The sequence below is a fragment of the Nyctereutes procyonoides genome, unplaced genomic scaffold (assembly GCF_905146905.1).
Source record: "Nyctereutes procyonoides isolate TBG_1078 unplaced genomic scaffold, NYPRO_anot_genome, whole genome shotgun sequence".
In the NCBI taxonomy this organism is placed as follows: Eukaryota; Metazoa; Chordata; class Mammalia; order Carnivora; family Canidae; genus Nyctereutes; species Nyctereutes procyonoides.
The window spans coordinates 56,999,294-57,021,589 of NW_026575121.1; the positions used below are offsets into that span (position 1 = coordinate 56,999,294).

The window sequence follows — 22,296 nt, forward strand, 5'->3', positions numbered from 1 at the left end:
GGTGATGTGGGTGCCGGCGGGGACATTTGCCGGCGACACCGAGCGTGGGCCGGAAGTGGAGGAGCCGAGAGCCGCGCCGCTAGAGCTCCGGGCTAGACCGTGGCGACGGCGGCGGCCCCTCGGCTGGCGGAGGACGATGAGGAGCGACGGAAGCGGCGCGGGGGGACGCTGCTGCGCGGCGCCGGCTTCCGTGTCCGCGGCCGAGTGCGCAGCCTGCGAGCGGGTCTAAGTAAGTGCGGTGCGCGGCGGCGGCGGCGGCGGCGGTGGCGGCGGCGGCGGCCGGGAGCGCTCCCGGCGGGGGTGGGAGGGCGGCCGGCGGGGTCTGCCGCGAGCTGGGCGCGGGGCCCCGGGCTGCCGTGCGGGGGTCGGGACCTGGTCCGCCGCGTTCCCAGGAGCGCGCGCGGACCAGTACCGGGAGGCCACCGCGCCCCCCCGCGCCCCCCCGCGCCCCGAGGGACAGCGAGCCGGAACGTCCCTGGCTCGGGCGCGGGGACCTGCCGCCGACAGCCTTCGACCTGCGGGTTCCCGGGCGGGAAGTTTGGGGTGTCCAGGGAACGGCGCGACCGCACCCCGCCCGCATGGCCGCGGCCGGTCCCGCCGGGGTGTCTGTCCGCAGAATTCGCTTCCTGCAAAATGCATCATTGGCCTTACTGCCTGGGGTGTCATGACCAAAACCCCATACTTGTTGTTCCACAGCCGTTTCACATGGGTCTGCTAGGTGGTGACCGAGTAGGTACAGGGGCTTCGCGTGCTGCTGTTTGACGTTGGGTGATCCCCTCCCGGTCTCTCTGGCGCGGGTCGGTACTTGGCTGTGTGCGGGCTTAGATTAATCACGTCTTTTGCTAAATAGTTCAGTGTTATTTCAGTAAGTAGCCGTTGGCCGTTACCCATGTGATGTCATCTCACTACCCTACCCCAAAGCAGACTGCTCCATTGCTCCATTCAGTCCCTGTGCATGGACCTACTATGTGCCAGGCGCTGTGTACTGGAAATACAGAACCGAAGAGATGAAGCCCTCGTCGTCGAGGAAGTCCCAGTCTATGTGAAGCAGATCAGTTCGTTATCCTGTGGTAGTAGGCGGCACCACGTAAATGTGTACTAACTACAGAATGTGCAACGGTCGCTAGTAGGGAGCAGAGGTCCCTCGAAGGCTTCCTGAGGAAGCTGGGTTTTCACAGGAAAAATAAGGCATTGCCCAGTTTATTTCCTGTGTGCACATACTCAGGTATTCTCCAGTGAGTCTTGTCTTATTCAACCCAAGTCTAGCAGAAGTTCTAGTTGTACTTACTTTCCCTTACCCGCTGTGGGTGGGTAATAAACGCCTTGAATGTGGTCTTAGGGAAGTAGCTGCACTAACACACTATGTACCACGCTGGATCCCAGCAGTTTTTCACCTCCCGTTTACCTCGGAGGAAACCTATAGTTAGAGAAGCTAAGTGAGTTGGCAGAAGTCACCCAGGTAATTACAGACCAAGCCGGAAAACAGGTCTCTTTCCGCTGCATCACACTGCCTCCCTTTGGTAGGTGATTTGGAATGACGCGTACAAGCCAGCTCAGGACCATCTGTGCGTCCAGACCCGGGAGCCCCACCTGCCTTCTCGGGCACACCTGGCCCTTGCCCTCTGAGTGACAGGCTTCAGCAGCTAAGTGAGAACTTGGTGATAGGTTCAGGAGGCTGCCAGGCCTCACGTTTTCCTGTGATCTCCCCTCTCTTGCTGCTCATTTCAGGGGAGCCTATTTCTGTTTTTCACTGATTTAGAACTCAGTTATAACTCAGATTCTAAAATCTTTCTAATTCTTGCTTAATCTCATTCAGGAATGCCTGAGACCCTTAGATAACCCTTCTTAGGTTTGGGCCGAAGAAAAGGGATCCAGTTTTTCTAATTTTTCTAGTTGAGATGTTTTTCCCCTCAAAGGATACACTTCATAATGAGTTATTACATATTTTGTTACTATTTCTTGTAGGTCCTGACTCCTACAGCAGTACCTTCTGAAGTTGCAAAGCTGTAGTATTTTCCCAAAGTGAACTATATACATTAATGAGTTAGCCTGAGAATTTTATTTCTGTAACGTTGGTTTTATAAGAAAAATGATTTTTAAGTTTCATCCATCTAGTTTTGAGTAAAGTATCTAGAACAGTACCCCTCCATAAGTTGGAGACTTTGTCTGAATTTCATTATCAGTTTTAATTCTAACATTTGCATTTTTAGCTTTTGTGAATCTTTTTAAATAATTTTCTTTCTTACAGATATTTATAACCTCAGGACAAATTGTGATTGGCTTCCATAGTGACAGTGATCTGTCATCTTTGTTCTCTCAGAGTTGGCTGTATTTGCCAAGCTTTCCATGCTTCAAGTAAAGGGGGCAGCAGGAAAATGCTATTTGTGTGGCTGTCTGGTGTGTTTGAGATATCTGCTCAGCAGGTTTAAATCCCAGTGTAAAAAGCTATCTCAACTATTCAGTTACTCTCCAACATTTTCATAGGCCATTGTTGTTCATTTGTCCCAAAGGACTATTAATACACCCTTTTTCATTATTGATGACATGTGGATACCCATTAGGGAAGTAGATAATTCATTCTGTGGTGTCTCCAGCACAGAGATAGCTACTTGTGTTTCCACGTCAGCTGTGCAGCTGGCATGATTTCTTAACTTCCCTGCGCAGAAAAGGAGATCTGTTGATGCAGGAAGGTTGAGTCTGAGTTCTGTATTACTGGGAATGGGATTGGAAACTGAATTCCTTCAGAGTGCTTGAGGAGCAGCATGGGATACTCATTGTTTGTCTGTGATCTGGCTGTTAGCGATGACACATGAATTTGCTTTCTAAGTTTTACGGCCTTTGCTTGAACGTGCACTGTTCTGTCACTTGTAGGTATGTTGTTTTGTTTTGTTTTGTTTGTAGGTACGTTTTTTAATGAATGATCAGTTTTTATTTTTAAACAAGCTATTCCCAAAATTATCAATTTGAGATGGACTTAAGGGCCTTGAAAAATAATAGTATATTCATGAGTGAGGACTTTTTCCATTGTGTGTATATAGTTGGGGAACCTTCACTCACAGTCATAGAGGGAATTTGTCTTTCACGGGCAGGTAAACATCTGTGGTTTTTTAAAGATCTTGTACTGTTGGCAGAATCAGTAAATCACCATATACTGTGTAATACAGTGTAAACATTTGCAATGAAAAAATAGTAAGGATAATAAGCATTTACTTTTTTGTGTGAGAATTCTGACCTTTATTAAAATATAATTTTAAGTGTGATTGAAAGAATAACATATTTTTCTGATTTACTCTCCCTAGTTATTGAGGCAGTAATTAAAATGTATTCATTCCCATAATTTGGGTTTTAGTCTTGATATATTTAAGTTGTTTTTAATTTTAGATAAAATACTGCTGGATAAAGAACTGATCTGAATAGATTACCAACTTCAAAGCGGGGTGATAATATTTTTTGACAAAGAAGTTGATGGTGGTTGTTACTCTAGACTTGAAAAGTAATGTTTAGTGTTTGCCATCATGTACATTACTTTTCTACTGGAAACATTAACTTGAGTTCTATTAAAGCAGAAACAAGACATTGCAGAGTTCACAGAAACTCATGATCATTCCTTGTATATTCCTAGTTTTCTTTTCTCCTCCGTTAGTAATTACACACTCTAAAACATGCTATGTCTGTAGTTTTATGTAAGGTTGCTCAGCCAGAGTTATTTTCTACAACTTTAACTACGTGTGCTTTAAAAATGTGTTATTTGACAGTGGTCTGGGAAGGAGACCGGAAAGTGTATGATGAATAAAATACTTCACAAACATCAACTGAAATATAAAATCACTGGATCTGTGCACATCCGAGATTGCTGGACAATCATTTTTAATCTTGGTGAATACTTAACCTCTCCCTAACTTTTCAGTTATTTGTTAAAGTCGTATAACTGGGCCTGCCAACCTTCTGTGGTAGTTAGCAAAGACTGCTTATAATCTGATGCTTATTTTCCAACTCTGCCTTTGATTTTTCTCTATCACCTATAAAATAGAATTTGTGAGACCTGAGCATCCCTGGTGGCTCAGCAGTTTAGCGCTGCCTTCAGCCGAGGGCCTGATCCTGAAGACCTGGAATCGAGTCCCGTCGGGCTCCCTGCATGGAGCCTGTTTCTCCCTCTTCCTGTGTCTTTGCCCCTTTCTCTCTTTCAGTCTTTCATGAATAAATAAATAAATAAAATCTTAAAAAAAGAATTTGTGAGATCTTAGGGATTCTTTCCTATGTGGAAATGTGGAAACTGAAACCCAAGCTAAAAAAATGATATGCGGGAATACCCATTCAAAATAGGTTGCCACATTTAAATACCGACTTGGCTAGTGATTTGAGAATGTGGGAAGCAGCATTCACCGGGTACAAGCCTCACCCAGAGTGACACAGAACCTTTGCCTAGGCAGAAAATTTCCTCTCCACAGCTTGTAATCTGTCTTATGTTTAGGATCCTTGGGAACCTGAAGAATATTAGGTCTTTTTATTAAAGATACTTCTCTTCCAAAATCTAGCAAGCTTTAGCAACCTGCATATGTTGTAATGCACAAAATACTTAGTGTAGTACTTCTTTCTTTGGGAGTGGGGGTGGGGATTTTTCTTTTTTCTTTTATTTTTTATTTTAATTCCAGGATAGTTGGCATACGTTATTATACTAGTTTCAGGGACTTATTCTGGGGATCCAGTAGTGGCTCAATATTCTCAGTCAGCATGATGCCACACATTAACAAATTGAAGGATAAAAATCATAAGATCATTTTAATGTTCAGAATAAACTATTGAAAAAATCAAACATCTGATTTTATGATAAAAACTCTCAACAGAGTGGGTATGAGAGGATATACTTCAACAAATGAAGGCCATGTAAATATAAAACACTCAAAAGTAACATCAATACTCAGTGGTGGAAGATTTAATGCTTTAGCCCTAACAAAGATCAGGAACAAGACAAGGAAGTCCACTCGCCCTGCTTTGATTCCACCTAGTACTGCAAGTCTCAGCTGTAAGAATCTTCTTAGACGTGGACTCTTTTCTCCTTTCAGTTGTGGAATCTGTTCTGTCAGTCTTCAGGACAATTTGTTGGGTATTTAGGATGATTTGATAGTTACCTAGTTCTCTCCATAGTATATCATTCTTAATTTGAAGGAGACAAGTTTCTGGAGGAGAAAGATGGTAAGGTTATATAGTTAGGCACTATAGAACAGTGTTTTTCAAACTTTCTGGTCTCAGAACCCTTTACATTTTAAAGAATTACCAGGGATGCCAAAGTGTTCTTGTATATGTATACTATAGAGAGAGGTATTTATTGTTAGAAACTAAAGCTGAGAGTTTATGAAATATGTAAATTATCATTTTAAAGTGGCAGCAAAATATTTATTGCATATTAAATATATTTTTTTTTATCCAGAACAGCTGTCTTTGCAAAAAATAATAATGAGGAGTATGGCATTGTTTTACATCTCTGTAAATATCTTTAATGTCCGCTTGATAGAATACAGGCTGATCATCATGTTTCTGCATTCATTCTCAGAAGGTAGGCTGTTTTAGGTGAACTTTATGAGGCAGATCAGGCTTGCACAGACCCATAGTTGATAAGGGAGTAGTATTATGGTTATTATGGATACTATTCCAATACTAGACAGATGGCATCTTAAGGGTTAGTTACGTTGTGGAATCTGAAACTTGTATCAAAGAACTTTTGTAGGGACGCCTGGGTGGCTCAGTGGTTGAGCATCAGCCTTTGGCCCAGGTCATGATCCTGGGATCGAATCCTGCGTCAGGCTCCCTGCAGGGAGCCTGCTTCTCCCTCTGCCTATGTCTCTGCCTCTGTGTGTGTGTGTATCTCATGAATAAATAAAGAAAATCTTTTTTAAAAAAAATCCATCAGTTTATCTCACAATAAACTTTTACTCATGCTTTGCTTATGTGATATCATTCATTGGTTGTTTGTTAAATATTTGTTTGCTGTGTTGGGCAGATAGTTCCAAATGCCGATACGTTTGAAAGGTTATCAAAAATCACATTTGCTAATAATATCATTACCACAATGCCATCAGAAAAGTCTCTGAAGTCATGGGAAGCTATTGGCAACTTCAAATTCATTTTCTGTGGAATGTGTGCCAGCCACCTAAGCCTGAGGAACCATAGTTTTGTTAATGGTCTTTTTTTTTTTTTTTTTTAAGATTTTATTTATTTATGAGAGACACACACAGAGAGAGGCAGAGACATAGAGGGAGAAGCAGGCTCCATGCAGGGAGCCTGATGTGGGACTTGATCCCGGGTCTCCAGGATCACGCCCTGGGCCGAAGGCAACACTCAACTGCTGAGCCACTGGGACTGCCCAGTTAATTGTCTTTTTAAGTAAAAATATTGTCACCTAAACAAAGCACATAGTTCAGCTCACAACTCAGACTGTCAGTACACAGCACTAGTGATCTGGTGTCCTCCTCATTGTGTCACACACTTGTCACTCAGAACATGGAAGATGTGTACTCATTGGTTGAGATATAATTAATACTTTTTTAAAAATTTTTTATTTATTTATTATAGTCACACAGAGGGAGAGAGAGAGAAGCAGAGACATAGGCAGAGGGAGAAGCAGGCTCCATGCACCGGGAGCCCGACGTGGGATTTGATCCCGGGTCTCCAGGATCGCGCCCTGGGCCAAAGGCAGGCGCTAAACCGCTGCGCCACCCAGGGATCCCCTAATTAATACTTTTTTTTTATGAGTTTTTCAGTGACATTCTTGAGTAAAACTGACGTTCCCCCCCTTTCCTGGAATTCATGGGGATAAAGAATAGGACTCCTGGTTGCTCTGTCTTGTTTGTTGCCAGGCAGCTGCAGTCGTATGCAGCACTGGTTTTGTACCATTAGTGCAAATAGTGTCTTAATATAATTATAATGCAGATCTCAGAGACACGTCAGAGGGTCTTGGTGTCCCTAGGCGTCTGCAGTGCAACCACCGTTTGAAAACCACCGGCAAAGGAAGGTCTCAGGGTTAATGGGAACGTTAAGCTCATCCAGTTCGGCTGCTCTGATTTCCTTGACACTGTGATGGCCAAGTATTTACTTAGATTATGCCTGAATACTTCCACTTCCTGTGAATAATTATGCTAAATGGATAAAAATATGTGGCATAGACAGCTATTTGATGGCAAGTAAGAGAAGTCCTTAATCATGGAGTTGTGCTTTGTCCTGTTTTTTAAAAGTTTGCATAGATTTCCACATGGTTTCTCTAAGTAAACAAGCATGATAAAATGTAGAGATGACTAAATCATGTTGTAAAGGACACATCATTATGGCTTTATTTTTCTTTTGCTGTGTTTAAGGGCAATTGTGATCTTTGATTTTGTTTGTCTTCTCTATAATTAAGTCAACTTATATTACACGTGCATTGTTATATATGCCCCGTGTGTTTCCTGAGTAGATCACGAGCTACATGAGGACAAGGGCTATACATTTATGAAACTTAAATAGTCTCTAGTCCCTAGGCACTATCATGCACATAATGGGATCTGTACATATTTGTGGCATGACCTTTAACCTTTAAATAGTAGGGAGGGATGCATTGGAATCTGACAAGGCTGGGAAACTGAGGGACCGCTTCACTGGCCTAGGATGGGTTTGAGAACTCCCGTAGGCGTTTGTGGTTGTGTTCTGAGGACTTGTCATTGAGGAGGGGCATGACTTTGTTACTGCTCTCTTTTTGTTGAGCACGAGGTTAGACAGTATTTAAATATTTTCCCTTAGGCATGGAACCATTCGCATTTCTCCAGGTGCGTATATATGAGGGAGCACATGAGGTGATGGAGATCAAGTGAGCATGCCTATCACTCACTTGGTTGACTTATCACTCTACTGACACTGTGGCCAACCTGATGGTTCTGACAGTGCAAGATGTTGCTAATATTTCAAAACAATTTTTTTAAAAGGAAAACTTTCATATCTACTTTGCCTATACATTATAATAAAAATTAGTCATGCTTCCAATAGATTATTTCTTTTTTGGGGGGATTTTCATTTATTTATTTGAGAGGGGGAGAGAGAACATGAGCAGTGGGAAGGGGGGGGAGAGAGAGAGAGAGAGAGAAGCAGACTCCCCAATGAGCAGGGAGCCCCATATGGGGGCTCTATCCCAGGACTATGAGATCATGACCTGAGCCAAAGGAAGATGCTAAGCCACCCGGGTGCCCCTTCTTCTTTTTTAAAGATTCGTTTATTTATCTTAGAGTGAGTGTGAGCACAGGAGCAGGAGGAGGGTCAGGGAGCCCAACTACCTGGGGCTCAATTTCAAGACCCTGAGATCATGACCTGAGTCAAAATCAAGAGTTGGTGTCTCACCCGACTGAGCCACCCAGGCACCCCTCAATAGATTATTTCTTGAGAAGTGCTTACTAGTATCAATTTGAGGCCTCTAGTCACTTCATCTAAATAAAAAGCACAAAATTATTTTTAATGTTGAGTTTTCATTGAATCACGACCTGTGTGTTATAATAATGTGCTTAAGCTTTAGTTTACTTATTATTTTATATTGAGCTCCAGAATTTCACCTGTTTTTTTTAAAGTGTTTACACGTCATGCTTTTTTTCTTTCATAATTAACATAAAGCATTCAAAATGTAAGATGAGAAGGGTATGGTTAGTTATAGATAAGTTTGAGGTGTCACTGAACATCAGGTACCCAGGAAACAGGTAAATTGAGATTGTAGATGGAGTAGACACAGAATCAGGATAATTTATACAACAAGTATGATAATTGGAGCCATGAGAGAGAATGAGATGGCTGAGGGAAAGGAGATAAATGGACAAGACCTTGGAAAATACCTGCATTAGGGGTTGGGTCAGAGGGAGGACTGCTGGAATTTGAGTATACTGGAAGCTGAGGAAGTCAGTGTTTGGTGCTGCTTGGGGGTTGTGATGTTGCAGTGTTTATTGAGAAAGAGCCATTGGATTTATTAGCAAATGAGGTTTACTTTTTATGAGAGATCGTGATGAGAGCTCATGCATCAGATTCCCCTATATTAAGTAAAGATTAAGTGAGGTGGTTAAAGCCACAGCTGGATGGGTTTTAGAGACTTCAGACTGTGGGATCTGGTGTGATAGAACATAGTAAGGTAGAAGCATGGAAGATGAGAAGATACTGGTTGTCTGAGTTTCTGTTGTCTGTAGGTCTAATGTTCTTTCCCTTTATGCAACCCTTCTAGTTAGTATAAAGTTGATTGTTTAGGATATTAAGAGACCTCAGCAAATGCATTTGATCATACAAAAGAACCTGGCAGATAATCCATCTTATTTGGCATCACATTTCATAAATGTTTTTCCCCATAAAATGTACTCTAAGGTATAACATCTTGCCTTGTTTATTGTCCATGGCCAGCAGTGGTCTTGGGTTCAGCTGGATATTCACACTCTCAAGACCCGATAGACCATACCTGGCACTGTCTCTCTCGCCTTTGTTGAAATATACAGGATAGAAAAGCCAGCATGTCAGTATCAGGTGTGTTGTTCCCAAACAATAACTCAGGCTAGTGGAAAGATGACGTGAGTGGGAGCAGGTGCCACTCTGACTTAGCTGCTTCCTGCTTACTGGGAAGTAGTATCTTTTGTAATAGCTCATGGGCATTGCATCCAGGACTTAGCAGAGGACACGCCAGTTACAAGCCATATCCCTGTTGAGAAAAGGCCACCTTTATACTTCCTACTGGACATGGGTAGCCCTCCTCAGTATCTAAATCTAGATTTAGGGACACCTGGGTGGCTCAGTGGTTGAGCATCTGCCTTTGGCTCAGCTCATGATCCCTGAGTCCTGGGATCGAGTGCCACATCAGGCTCCCCATGGAAAGCCTGCTTCTCCCCCTACCTGCGTCTCCGCCTCTCTCTGTGTGTCTCTCATGAATAAATAAATAAAATCTTTAAGAATCAATCAATCAATCTAGATTTTGCTCACCACTAGGGGTCAAGTTTACCACACAAAACATTGCCTAGAAACAGCTAGTATCCCACCTTTATGGGTTTCCAGGGAAACTACTAGAAGGTTAACCAGAGGTCATTTTTTTCATGCCTGAGAAAAGGTTTTACTTTCTTTACTTACACTAAATTATTGACAAAATATATGGAAAACTTGCATACCACTAGCTATGGGATCTATACAGTGGACTGTATTAGAGGTGGCATTCATTCTTACTGACTTTCCTAACATCTGGGTCTGTACAAGTTTTACATGTGAGCAAATGCCTCCAGTAATTGTATTTTGCTGATCGTTTCAACAAATTTAGTAAATAAAAAAATCCTTCCTATATTAGGTTTGCTTGCTCCAGTTCCTTTAAGAGCATAGAGGTGTGACACAGACTAGGGATCAGAAATTATATGCATAATTGGGTTAAGTAAAAATGACAGTCTGTGAGTAGAGGTCTCTTTCTAAACCACCGATATGCCAAAGCATAGTAAATAGAAGACAGCATACACACTTCAGAGCAGTTTTTATTCACCTGTCCCCCTTAAAATTGATTTCTATTTGATATTCTTCCAAATGGATTGACTTTGATTCTATCTTCTACAGTTTAAGATTATATAAGATTACATTTGTTTATCACAAAGTCATTTAGCTACATTTATCACAAAAGTCACAAAGACTGTTCAGGAATGCTCTGTTGAAAACTGCAAATTTAATTCCTCTATTTCTAACCAGAAATGGACTCAAATATGCCATTTTTCTGATGTCCAGTCTTAAATATATATATATATATATGCTCAGAATACAGCTATGTTTTCTAAGAAGTCTAATAATTTAGATACATTACTGGGTTGTTCATTTAAAAAGCATCTTAGTCTTGAATGTATGTCAAGTGGTGTACTACCCAGTAGGGATATGGTAGTGAAAAAGGAAGACAGTTGTTGGCCTTATAGATTTAAATTCAAAATTGTATGTTGAAATTAGAAATTAAAGAGGCTACTTTTAAAAAGATAATTTTTCAGAGTTTGAGTAATTGAAGATTATAACTATTTCCCATATATATATATACACATATATGTATGTATGTGTGTATATATATTACATATATGTATGTATGTATGTAATGTTGTAGTAGATTTTGTTTGATTTGAAAACTGAGTCAGCTCTTGATTATGCAAGATAATAGGGACCCTTATCAAATTTCTAGATTTGCTTGGTACATTCTGATGTTGATGTTAATTTGAGCAGAACATGGTTAGGAACATGGTAGTACAGCTAGAAATACTAGTCATAAAAGCAGATGAAATTACCATATCTCCATAGTATTTGTAAATGCTTTTAGTTTCATTTGGTAATACTGACCATCCTTATATATAGACATTTTAAAGATTCTCATTGTACTAAAAAGGAAATTCAAAATGGAAATAAGTGACAAACACAAAATTATTCAGCAAATGTATGATAGAGCAGAATTTAGGGTGATGAAATTTTAGTGTTTTTTCCTACTAAATCACCAAATAAATGGTGTTTGAGTTACTCATCTCTCTGAAAACTGTCATAAATGATTGGCTTTAACTATGAAAAAGACCATGAAATTGTTCACTAAAGAAATATCTTAAATGGTATATATTTTCCAAATAGTGCAATGCTCTAGTATACTTGTATTTTATCCCAAACTCTGCTAATCCTAATCATTACATAAATTAAAAAAAAATTATGTATAAAGTTAACACTGTTGTATTTTCACATTTCTCAAGTACACCTTTTTGGTACAAATGAAAATCATTGATACCACTTATAATTAAAAAAGATAAAAATAAAATTAAACATTAGATGAAAAGTTTAAGTAGGCCGGATGTGTTAAGACTTATACACTATGTTGAAGGAATATAGAGTAGCCCTATCTGATTCTAAGCTCTGTTGATACATAGCTGTCATAGGTTGTAAAAGATATTAACTGATTATTGATCTGGAACAGTTTTCAGTATTGAATGTAATTGGCTGATTTGGCTGCTAGAGTGCAGACTCTTTCAATCCGGTCTTTAACCAGTTCTTGATACCTACTGCTCAGGTATTGCCTCTGTGGTTTTTAAGCTTGAATTTTTGTTTCACCTCACATATCGGCTTTTCTCTGGCTTACCATAGTACTCATTGTAATAAAACTTGCTACAACTGGGTGGCAGTATTGATTTCAGAGAAACTTTAGAAAAATGCTATGCTGTTTATGTTCAGAGAGAATCATTTTAACAAGAACTCAAATTTGAAAGTCTGTGTTTAGTGAAATAGTAAGATGTGTTTGGTGAGATAATAGTGAAAGATCATATCTATTAAGTCATCTAACTCCTCTTCATAGCCGTCTAATTTAACTTGGTTTTATGATTTTTTTCAGTGTTTAATTCAGTGAATGAAAATTCCACATTTATTAGCTTATAGAATACAGTAAAATTTTTAAAAATTAGTCATTAACTGTTACTTATTAAATTTAAGAATAACTTCTTTATGGTAGTTTTATTAGTGAGTAAAAGAGAATTTAGTATTTTTAAAATTAAGCAAATGTATAAATAGATGACTGCTACATAAGAAAACGTGTATCTCACCTTTTTTGCCTTTTTAAGATAACATACATAGACTTTTTTATTTGATAACCAAAAAGCTTTGGCTTGAATCACTTTTCTTCTGTATTTTCTTTTATCAATTATAATTTTCAGAAATCTTTAAAGAAGTTTTTCTCTAGTAAGTCATTTTCTTCATTTATCTCTGGTTCTCAAATAGAATTGCTCTGTTGTTTCACACTTATTCCCCAGGTGTTTGTGGCTTTATCAATAGCAATCATAGCAACCTGTTTTGACTCAATGATATGAAATTGCAATAAGAGCTATATGAACAATTGTGCATTATTTCATGATGCTGACAATCTGAAATTTTAATGTGTACAATGAATCATTCAACTTTTTCTAAAAAATGATACAATATTAGAAACCAGTGGTTAATTTAAATAAATTATTGTTCTAAGTTTAACGGAAAACCTCCAGGTAGAGAAGAAAATATTTTATTCTGACTTTAGTTTGTTTACTTATAATTTATAATGTGAAAAAGAAAGTTGACAATAAATTATATCAGAGTGGCCTTGGTTGGTTAGAATATGTTAACTATCTCTTTAGTAAAATTTGCCTTCAACCTACCTAGCTCAGTAAAAGTTGTAGGATACAAAATCAATATACAAAAATCTGTTGTGTTTCTATGCACTAATAATTATCAGAAAGAGAAATTAAGAAAACGGTTTTATTTACATTTTCATAAAATACATAGGAATAAATTTAATCAAGGAGGTGGGAGACCTGTACACTGAAAACTATTAAGACATTAATGAAAGAAATTGAAAAAGACATAAATTGATGGAAAGATACTGCCTGTTCATGGATTAGAAGAATTGTTATGTCCATATTACCCAGAATAATATACGGATACCATGCAATCACCATCAAAATTGCAGTGGCATTTTTGCAAAAAGAGAGAGAACAGTAATCCTACATTTTTGTGGAACTACAAAAGATCTCAAAGAGCCAAAGCAACCTTGAAAAAGAAAAAGCCGGAGGCATCACACTCCCTGATTCAAACTATATCACAAAGGTCTATCAAAACAATGTGGTATTGGCATAAAAATAGATACATAGATCAGTAGAACAGAATAGATTGACCAGAAATAGACCTACACACTAATGGTCAGTTGATTTATAGCAGAGGAGCTAAGAATATGCAGTGGGGGAAGGTCAATTTCTTCAACAAATAGCACTGGGAAAACAGGATCTCCACATGCAGAAGAATAAAACTGGCCCAGTCTTAACACCATAAACAAAAATTTAACTCAAAATGGATTAAAAACTTTAAGACCCGAAACCCCAAAACTCGTAGAGGAACACTTGGCAGTAGGCCCCTGGACATCTGTCTTGGCAGTGATTTTTGGATCTATGACACCCAAGCAGGGGCAACAAAAGCAAAATAAGTAAGTGGGACTATATCCGACTATGAAGCTTCTGCACAGCAAGGGAAACTGTCAACAAGTGAGTCAATAGCCTACTGAATGGCAGACTGTCTATGCAGATCATATATTTGATTGGGGGTTAGTATCCAAAGTATATAAAGAAATCACACAACTGAATAGCAGCAAAACACAATGTGATTGTGAAGTGAAATAGACATTTTTCCAGAGAAGACATAGAGAGGCCCAGCAGGTACATGAAAAGATGTTCAGCATCACAAATTGTCAGGGAAATGCAAGTCAAAAACCACAGTGAGATATACCCTCCTACCTGTCAGGATGGCTCTTATCAACACGACAAGAAGTGTTGGCAAAGATGTGGAGAAAAGGATATCCTCATGCACTGTTGGTAGGAGTGTAAACTGTGCAGCCACTGTGGAAAAGAGTATGGAGGTTCCTCAAGAAATTAAAACCACAACCAGCAGATGATCCAGCAATTCTGCTTCTGGCTCTTTATCCAAAGAAAACAAAACCACTGACTCAGAAAGATACGCCCCCCCCTCCATGTTCATTGCAACATTATTTACAACAGCCAAGATATAAAACAACCTAAGTGTCCATGGATGGATGAATGGGTAAAGAAAATGTGATATATACACACGGCAAACTATTACCACACCATAAAAAAGAATGAAACCTTGCTGTTTGCGACAAAATTTGGTGGACCTGAGAGCATTATGCTAACAAAGAAGTCAGAGAAAGACAAGAAAAAAATTTTTTTAAAAAACTCCAAAAACCAAACCCAAACCCCAAGTTTTTAGATATAGAGAACAGATTGTTGGTTGCCAGAGCCAGGAATGGATGAGATGGGTGAATGTACAAACTTGCAGTTGTAAAATAAATAGCCATGGGGATATGGTCTACTGCTTGGCAACTGTCATTAATGACGTCTTGCATATTTGGAAGTTGCTAAGAGAGCACATCTTAGAAGTTCTCATCACAGTAAAACAATTCTGCAACTATGAATGGTGACAGATGTTAACTAGACTTACTGTGGTGATTGTTTCCCAACATATATCAATATCTTTATGTCGTATACCTGAAAATAATATGTTATATGTCAATTAAACCTCAGTACAGTTTTTCCCCCCTCAACCTACCTAGCTCACTGGTAAGCACACCAAGAGCTTCGGGATTATCCTAGTTGGCCCCTGGGCTCTTCTGCCTGAGGAGCTTATAGCACAGCAATTTACTTATGCCCCTGAGCCTCTATATCCCTTATATAAAAATTTGGGAACTTGACATCAACTGATTGTCCTATCAAATCAAGGAGAAAGCAGTAATGAAAGTACCTGGTTGTAATTAAGCACTTTTAAAAAAAAAAATGAGTATAATTTGATGAATATTTGTGTTTCTTAAACACAGCAGTGGAAGGAGAAAGGAGACTTGAGAACTGAAGGAACAAGGGAAATTAGAGCAACGGTGGATGGATTGATGTAGCCTTTCAAAGATTCTCGTAGGACCATGATTTCTTATATCATGGAACTAACTTTTAAAATAATGTATGTTGAATTACTGATTCTCTCTCTCTTTTTCTCTTTAGGATACTTTCGGAGAGCTACAATGGAAAAGTCCTGGATGCTGTGGAACTTTGTTGAAAGATGGCTAATAGCCTTGGCTTCATGGTCTTGGGCTCTTTGCCGTATTTCTCTTTTACCTTTAATAGTGACTTTTCATCTGTATGGAGGCATTATCTTACTTTTGTTAATATTCGTATCAATAGCAGGTATTCTATATAAATTCCAGGATGTATTGCTTTATTTTCCAGAACAGCCATCTTCGTCACGCCTTTATGTTCCCATGCCCACTGGTATTCCACATGAAAACATTTTCATCAGAACCAAAGATGGAGTGCGTCTAAATCTTATATTGATCAGATACACTGGAGACAATTCACCTTATTCCCCAACTATAATTTATTTTCATGGGAATGCAGGCAACATAGGTCACAGGTTACCAAATGCATTGCTTATGTTGGTTAACCTCAAAGTTAATCTTTTGCTTGTTGATTATCGAGGATATGGGAAAAGCGAAGGAGAAGCAAGTGAAGAAGGACTCTACCTAGATTCTGAAGCTGTGCTAGACTATGTGATGACTAGACCTGACCTTGACAAAACAAAAATCTTCCTTTTTGGCCGTTCCTTGGGAGGAGCAGTGGCTATTCATTTGGCTTCTGAAAATTCACATAGGATTTCAGCCATTATGGTGGAGAACACATTTTTAAGCATACCGCACATGGCCAGCACTTTATTTTCATTCTTTCCGATGCGTTACCTTCCTTTATGGTGCTACAAAAATAAATTCTTGTCCTACAGAAAAATCTCTCAGTGCAGAATGCCTTCTCTTTTCATCTCTGGACTCTCTGACCAGTTGATCCCACCAGTAATGATGAAGCAACTCTATGAACTATCCCCATCTCGGACTAAGAGATTAGCTATTTTTCCTGATGGAACTCATAATGATACATGGCAGTGCCAGGGTTACTTCACTGCCCTTGAACAGTTCATCAAAGAAGTAATAAAAAGTCATTCTCCTGAAGAAATGGCAAAAACTTCATCTAATGTAACAATTATATGATGTTTTTCTTTTTGATTAATGCACTGTATTTTAATTTGTGCAGAATGATAAAGAATGTTCCTTTCTAGAAGTGTGTTATGTCTGTACTTGTCTGAAGAGTGACATTAAACTTTGAAAGGACTTCAGTGCTCCTTTGAGATGATCCAAATAGTTTTTTACATTTGAAGAACTATAATTCTTGGGATTATTTCATACATTTTCATCGAACCTTTCAATGTGGTTATGTATCCATACCTTTAGTTTAATATGCCAGTATAATAGCATATTGTATTCAAAAGTTTCTTGTTGCCTAAGTGGTGTGCCCTCTGTGACACATGGATTAATGGCTGGGTGTGGAAGGAGATTTGTAAACGAGAAACCTTTGAGTATTCTGCCTTTAGTAAATACCAGGACAATCATGGTAAGCAAACGTAGTCTGTAACTGCATTCTTCCCCTTAACAGTTAAAATGAAATGCATGATGGTATTTTATTCCTTGAATTATGCAATGCAATGTTTTTAATGTAAATAGTACTGGTCATATACCTATGTATATGGTAACCTGGGTCATATCTATTTTTATGTAAACTCTATTTTGTTCTTGGCAAGAAGTGAAATTGAGGCCTGTGTGCAGGTTGCCGTTGACTTTTGCTCCGGTGAATGCTGAGATCCAGCTTTTTCTTACAAATAAATGGGACCCCATTTTCCAATATACATGTACCGTGTTTTGTTAGGTACAGTCTGGATCATAGCATGTAAAAATAGAAATTTAGGATTTTACTGCAGCTTTGATGTGCATATTTGAACTTTTTAACATTTGTAATTTTGGTGGCAAAGAGACTTTTAGCTTCTGTCAGTTTTGTACGTCTACAGCTGAACCACTACTAGCAGTCATAATGATAATTAGAACTTGTTTAAGAATTAAATTAGCAAGTCTTACCATCATTACATGATTGTACATACGATTTTATAGAAACTCCCACATTTGATTTTTAAGTCCAGTATCTAGGTATATCTAGCCCACTAAAGTCAAGATCTCATTTTATTGGACTTTCTGAAAATAAAAGTTACAAAAACAAAAGCAAAAAAGCTGTTCTTTGGTTTAATGTTTCAGTTGTTACGATAGCACTGAAAGAGAGTTTCAGGAAGTCTTCTTTATTTTTCTCCAGTGTAGGAATGTGGGAGTGAAGGAACTCTAGAGCTTTTTCTTACAGAACCTATTTCCACATTTAACAATTAAATGGCTATAAGTGAGAAGTAGCACTTAGGCACATAGAAGAGTAAGAAAAATCTTGCTTTAAAAAAAAGCCTCTTAAAACTTGCAGGATTTACTTAAAAAAATAAGCTATGAGGTATAATTGTGCTAGGTTGTTTCGAATCGTCTTCAAAAATTAGATGTAATTGAGCTCTGTACATTACATTATGTCAGCTTTAACATATTTTGAATATTTTAGCTATATTTATTGGCTTTGTGCAAGCAGCTAGAGTAGAGGAATAATGGGTCAATATTCTTGACTTTAATTTTAAAATCTTTCCAAGGAGATTGGGCTAGAAATACTTTTGCTGCATAACATTCTAAATCACTCTATGTCAGTATTTAGAAAATAAATTCTAGCAAGTATGATTTTTAAGGACACTTTTTCTAAAAATTATTGTTAGTCATGCTTTAAAAAAAGTTGGTAATGCATATCACAGAAGGTGTATTTTTTTTAGAAGGTGTATTTTTATGTATAAATTCACCATGATTAAAGGATACTTTTCATCTTGTCAATCCTTGATATGTAGAATGACTAAATAGTAATATATTAAAAAGAAAAGAGTTAATACAACAAATGCAGTGTCCTTAGGCATGAGCTTACTTGGCACACCTTAGACTTGTATCATTCTTTTAAGTTTACAGAGTACCTTTGTGTGTTTTCATGTGATTATTTGGTTTACTACTCATGGAGGGATTTATCAACTTTAGTTGTAAATATGCTGATGAAGTATAAAAGCTTTCAACTTTTTTTTCATCAGTGTTTTGTTCTTATGCTGCTTTTTTTTTAAGGGTTTATAAACAGGTTTTTGTTTTGTTTTTTTTCCCTAAGGCCAGGATTTCAAAAATTGTACAGTACTTGTTTCCATCCTCACCTTCATTCTCTTCGGATTAAGGAAGTGTCTTCCTGCAGCAGAAGGGGCTGTGTTTAGGGTTGTAGTACATCTTTCTTTCCTCGCTTCTGTATTTGAAATTTCTTAGATGGGTAGAGAGTAGAAAACAAACTCTTGTTATTAGAGGTCCATGAAGCTCATGACGTCATTTTTTCAAAACATCTAATTTGTGGCCAAAGCAGTCGGTCTTAATAAAATGTGAACGCTTCATAGGTCACACCTTCATTTGGACCCATGTCCTAGTGGGAATTGAACTATGTCTGCCTTGTGTATTAATTTCTGGCTCATTCTGCAAGAGCAGCTCTAAGAGATTATGAATGAATTTTAAGTTATTAAGTTAATGCAAATTTGGAAATCGTATAATGATTTTAAATACAGGAAGATACAATTCGTTTAGATCAAAATCATTATTTTGAAAGGGATTATTAGAGGGGAAATGGCAAAAAGGATACTGAGAAGGATATTGCAAACTATGGGGAGAAAGAATTTGTGACAGATGAAAGGTAAAAAATATTAAATGAATAGAAATAGCTGGAAAGGGAATATGACCTGGTTGGATGTAGATCCAGGAAATGATTAACTGAGGAGATTGGCAAAAAGGATACCTTACAGAGCAAAACAATACATTTGTATGCAAGGCGTCTCTAACGGAGAAAGTGACTAGAGCACCTGAATTGCAAATACTTTGACTGTAGAATTGATACTTTTATTAAAATAGTATTTTCCTTTTTGTTACTGGGCAGCTTTCCTGATGAGCTGTAGACACTTGGTAATCACCCAAGTTCCAGCTTTGGTAATGTGTCAATTATAGTCTCTTGTTGAGAATTCATACCACCTGATGCTTTTATATTCATTTCTTATTCTTGTAAGATTTGGTTTGAGGTCTGAATAGGTTTGTTCGGTCAAATTACAGAATGAAGGCCATGTTCAGTTTTATATAAATTTTCTCTCAATGTCAGTTTAAGGGCAGTTTTTTATTATTGAGTCCCTTTCTTCCTTAAGGTTGGGGAAAAAATAAGGTACTTTTAAACAGGATGTCACAGAAATCACTTAAAATTAGGTCATGATTGAGATATACTGAACTCTTCCACTGACCTCCCTCCTCTCCATTTTTCCTATTATGTTTGACAACAATTATGAAGAGAAAAAAAAACTGTGAAAAATATTCGTTATAATGCTTTCAGATTATCCACTTAGATTTATGTATTTTCATATCACTCAGGTAAAGTTAGAAATGACAGAGCACAGACATCTATTTTTTAAATCAGTAGGGTAGAAAATGAAAAGCACTTCTGTTTATTTATATTACCATATATGCACATCATCTTAGCTAATCAGAAATAATATATTCATTTGTATAGCCGAATAAATACATTCATCCTACTTATAGTCGACATGTTTTTGCCAAATGGCACAAATATACCTCCATTTATATTTTGTATCTTAAAAATGTAGTTTAAAAATAGGACTACACATAAGAGACACTTTTTACAAAAAGTGCCATATACTCATAATGTAACAGGGATGAGTGTGTGTTGTTTGACATAATTTACAACAGTTTCTGTCAGTACAGTGAATACTGAATAGTCAAGTTGTTTTTGGCATATTCAAGTACATTCAGGATAAAATACGTTAACCCAGTTTCATGATGTAAATCATATTTTTGTTATTTGCCATATTTTATTTGAAGTAGTAATAAAATTTTATAACTCAAATTTGAATGTTATCGTAAACGATGTGCTAGCCATGGCAAGCAAGCATTTACATTTGTTTTTTTTTTTTACAATAAATTTCTTTTAGAATATACTTTCTATTTTTCTGTACTGACATATGCAATAAATTGATAACATTAAAAGTTTGATTAATGTCTTAAGATAGTTTGTATTCAGTCTTTTTTTTCCCCAATTTTCTATTGAATTATATGGTAGGACATTTAGGTTTCCTTAAGGGTTAAATAAAATTTCTGAATTCATATGGAAATTAATGAATTTTTATTGTTGTAATGGTAAGGATGATAAGTGGAAGTTAGATTTATATTCTCTTCCTTCATATTATCCCTCCACAGACATTTAATTTAGGCTAATTGTAAGTATTTTCTGTAATATGAACCATTGGTGAATGACTAGGCCCCAAAGCATTTGATTAGCTAAATTAATCTAGGAATGAATAAATTTTAACTGTTCGTCCTTTTGCCTTCAGATTCATAAAATGCCTTCTCACAAAATTGGTCTTTTTGTACTCCCATTACTATGGAGTTGATGGTTTAGTATGATTAAAAATGGCCTGATATTCTTTTTTTTTTTTAATTTTTTATTTATTTATGATAGTCACACACAGAGAGAGAGAGAGGCAGAGACACAGGCAGAGGGAGAAGCAGACTCCGTGCACCGGGAGCCCGACATGGGATCCGATCCCGGGTCTCCAGGATCGCGCCCTGGGCCAAAGGCAGGCGCCAAACCGCTGCGCCACCCAGGGATCCCTGGCCTGATATTCATTTAGTCTTTAAGAGTCTGTAGCTTGCTTTCTCTGATAAGAAACTCACATGTTTCAAGAGTGTCCGAACCAGTCTGATGATAGGAACTGGATGACAAACCTCAATGGCCCCCTTACAAGTGGAGGTGAAGAGTTATTGGAGATCACCATTCTGTTGATAGATGTGATGGGAGGTGAGAGCTCCCATGTGCTTTACTGAAAGGTTGCCAACCTGAATCTCAAGAAAAAGTTTTTTAAACTACTAGTTCTAAAAAAATAAAAAAAAAAAAATAAACTACTAGTCCTTATTTAAAAAAAATTTTTTTTCACATTCCTATTTCACTCCCCCAACTCTTGCTTTACATTCTTTTACATGCTAAAAGCCATCAACAGTTGGATCGGGTTAGAGAATATAAGGAAAAGGGAGGGAAAGACATTTTCTGAATACCTACGAGTGTGAGACCTGATGGTAGAACGTGTTAATGATCACTGGCCCCCCACAACAAACCTTTGAGTACTTTGCTCATGAGCAATTTACTTGTTAGGAATGTTACCCAATAAACCACATTTTCCACAAAGCATTTAAATGTTTTTCTGTGGAAGATCTAGAAGTTAACCTTATAAGACTGCTCATTCTCTTTTTTCAGCCCTTGATAGAAAAGTAAGACCCAAAAAAATATGAGTGTCCATCTTTCTCATGTTGTGAAACAGGTACTTTTGAAATAGATCTTACTGTTTATTTTCCCAGCCTTACCATGCTGGTCCCTGAAATTATTTTATAATAGCGAGCACTTTTATTGAATGCTTGCGACATACCAAGTATTGTTCTGACTCCTTTTTGTCGTTTTTTCTTGATCACAAAGTAGTGAACTGGTTTCTGACTTTGCTGATCTCACTCCTTGATCTTTGTCCTGTTCTAACTTGCCAAAACCACTCCACACCTTTCCCTACCAAAGGGTACTTAGTGACTGCATTTCTCATCAGATCAGTCAGACTTCTTGGTCCGTAGGGTCCTTCACAAAGTAAACTTAACCATATTCTCCTAAACGGTGGCTACTCCTCTTCCATGAATCAGACTCCTTTCTCATCTCTGCATTTACTTAATCCTGG

At 38.0% G+C, this 22,296-nt stretch overlaps 2 protein-coding genes across 2 annotated transcripts in view; both read left to right on the forward strand.

The window, feature by feature from the left end:
- Positions 1-89: 89 nt before the first annotated feature.
- On the forward strand, positions 90-21,032 carry ABHD13 (abhydrolase domain containing 13). Its single transcript, XM_055335681.1, has 2 exons — positions 90-229; positions 15,555-21,032. Exon 2 carries the CDS (start codon positions 15,575-15,577, stop codon positions 16,586-16,588), a length of 1,014 nt encoding a protein of 337 aa, XP_055191656.1. The 5' UTR covers positions 90-229; positions 15,555-15,574; the 3' UTR covers positions 16,589-21,032.
- Positions 105-22,296, forward strand: part of TNFSF13B (TNF superfamily member 13b) — a 78,095-nt gene continuing 55,903 nt past the window's right edge. The window contains exon 1 of the mRNA XM_055335682.1: positions 105-229. The gene's annotated coding sequence lies outside the window, so the exon portion shown is untranslated. The remainder of the gene's footprint in view (positions 230-22,296) is intronic.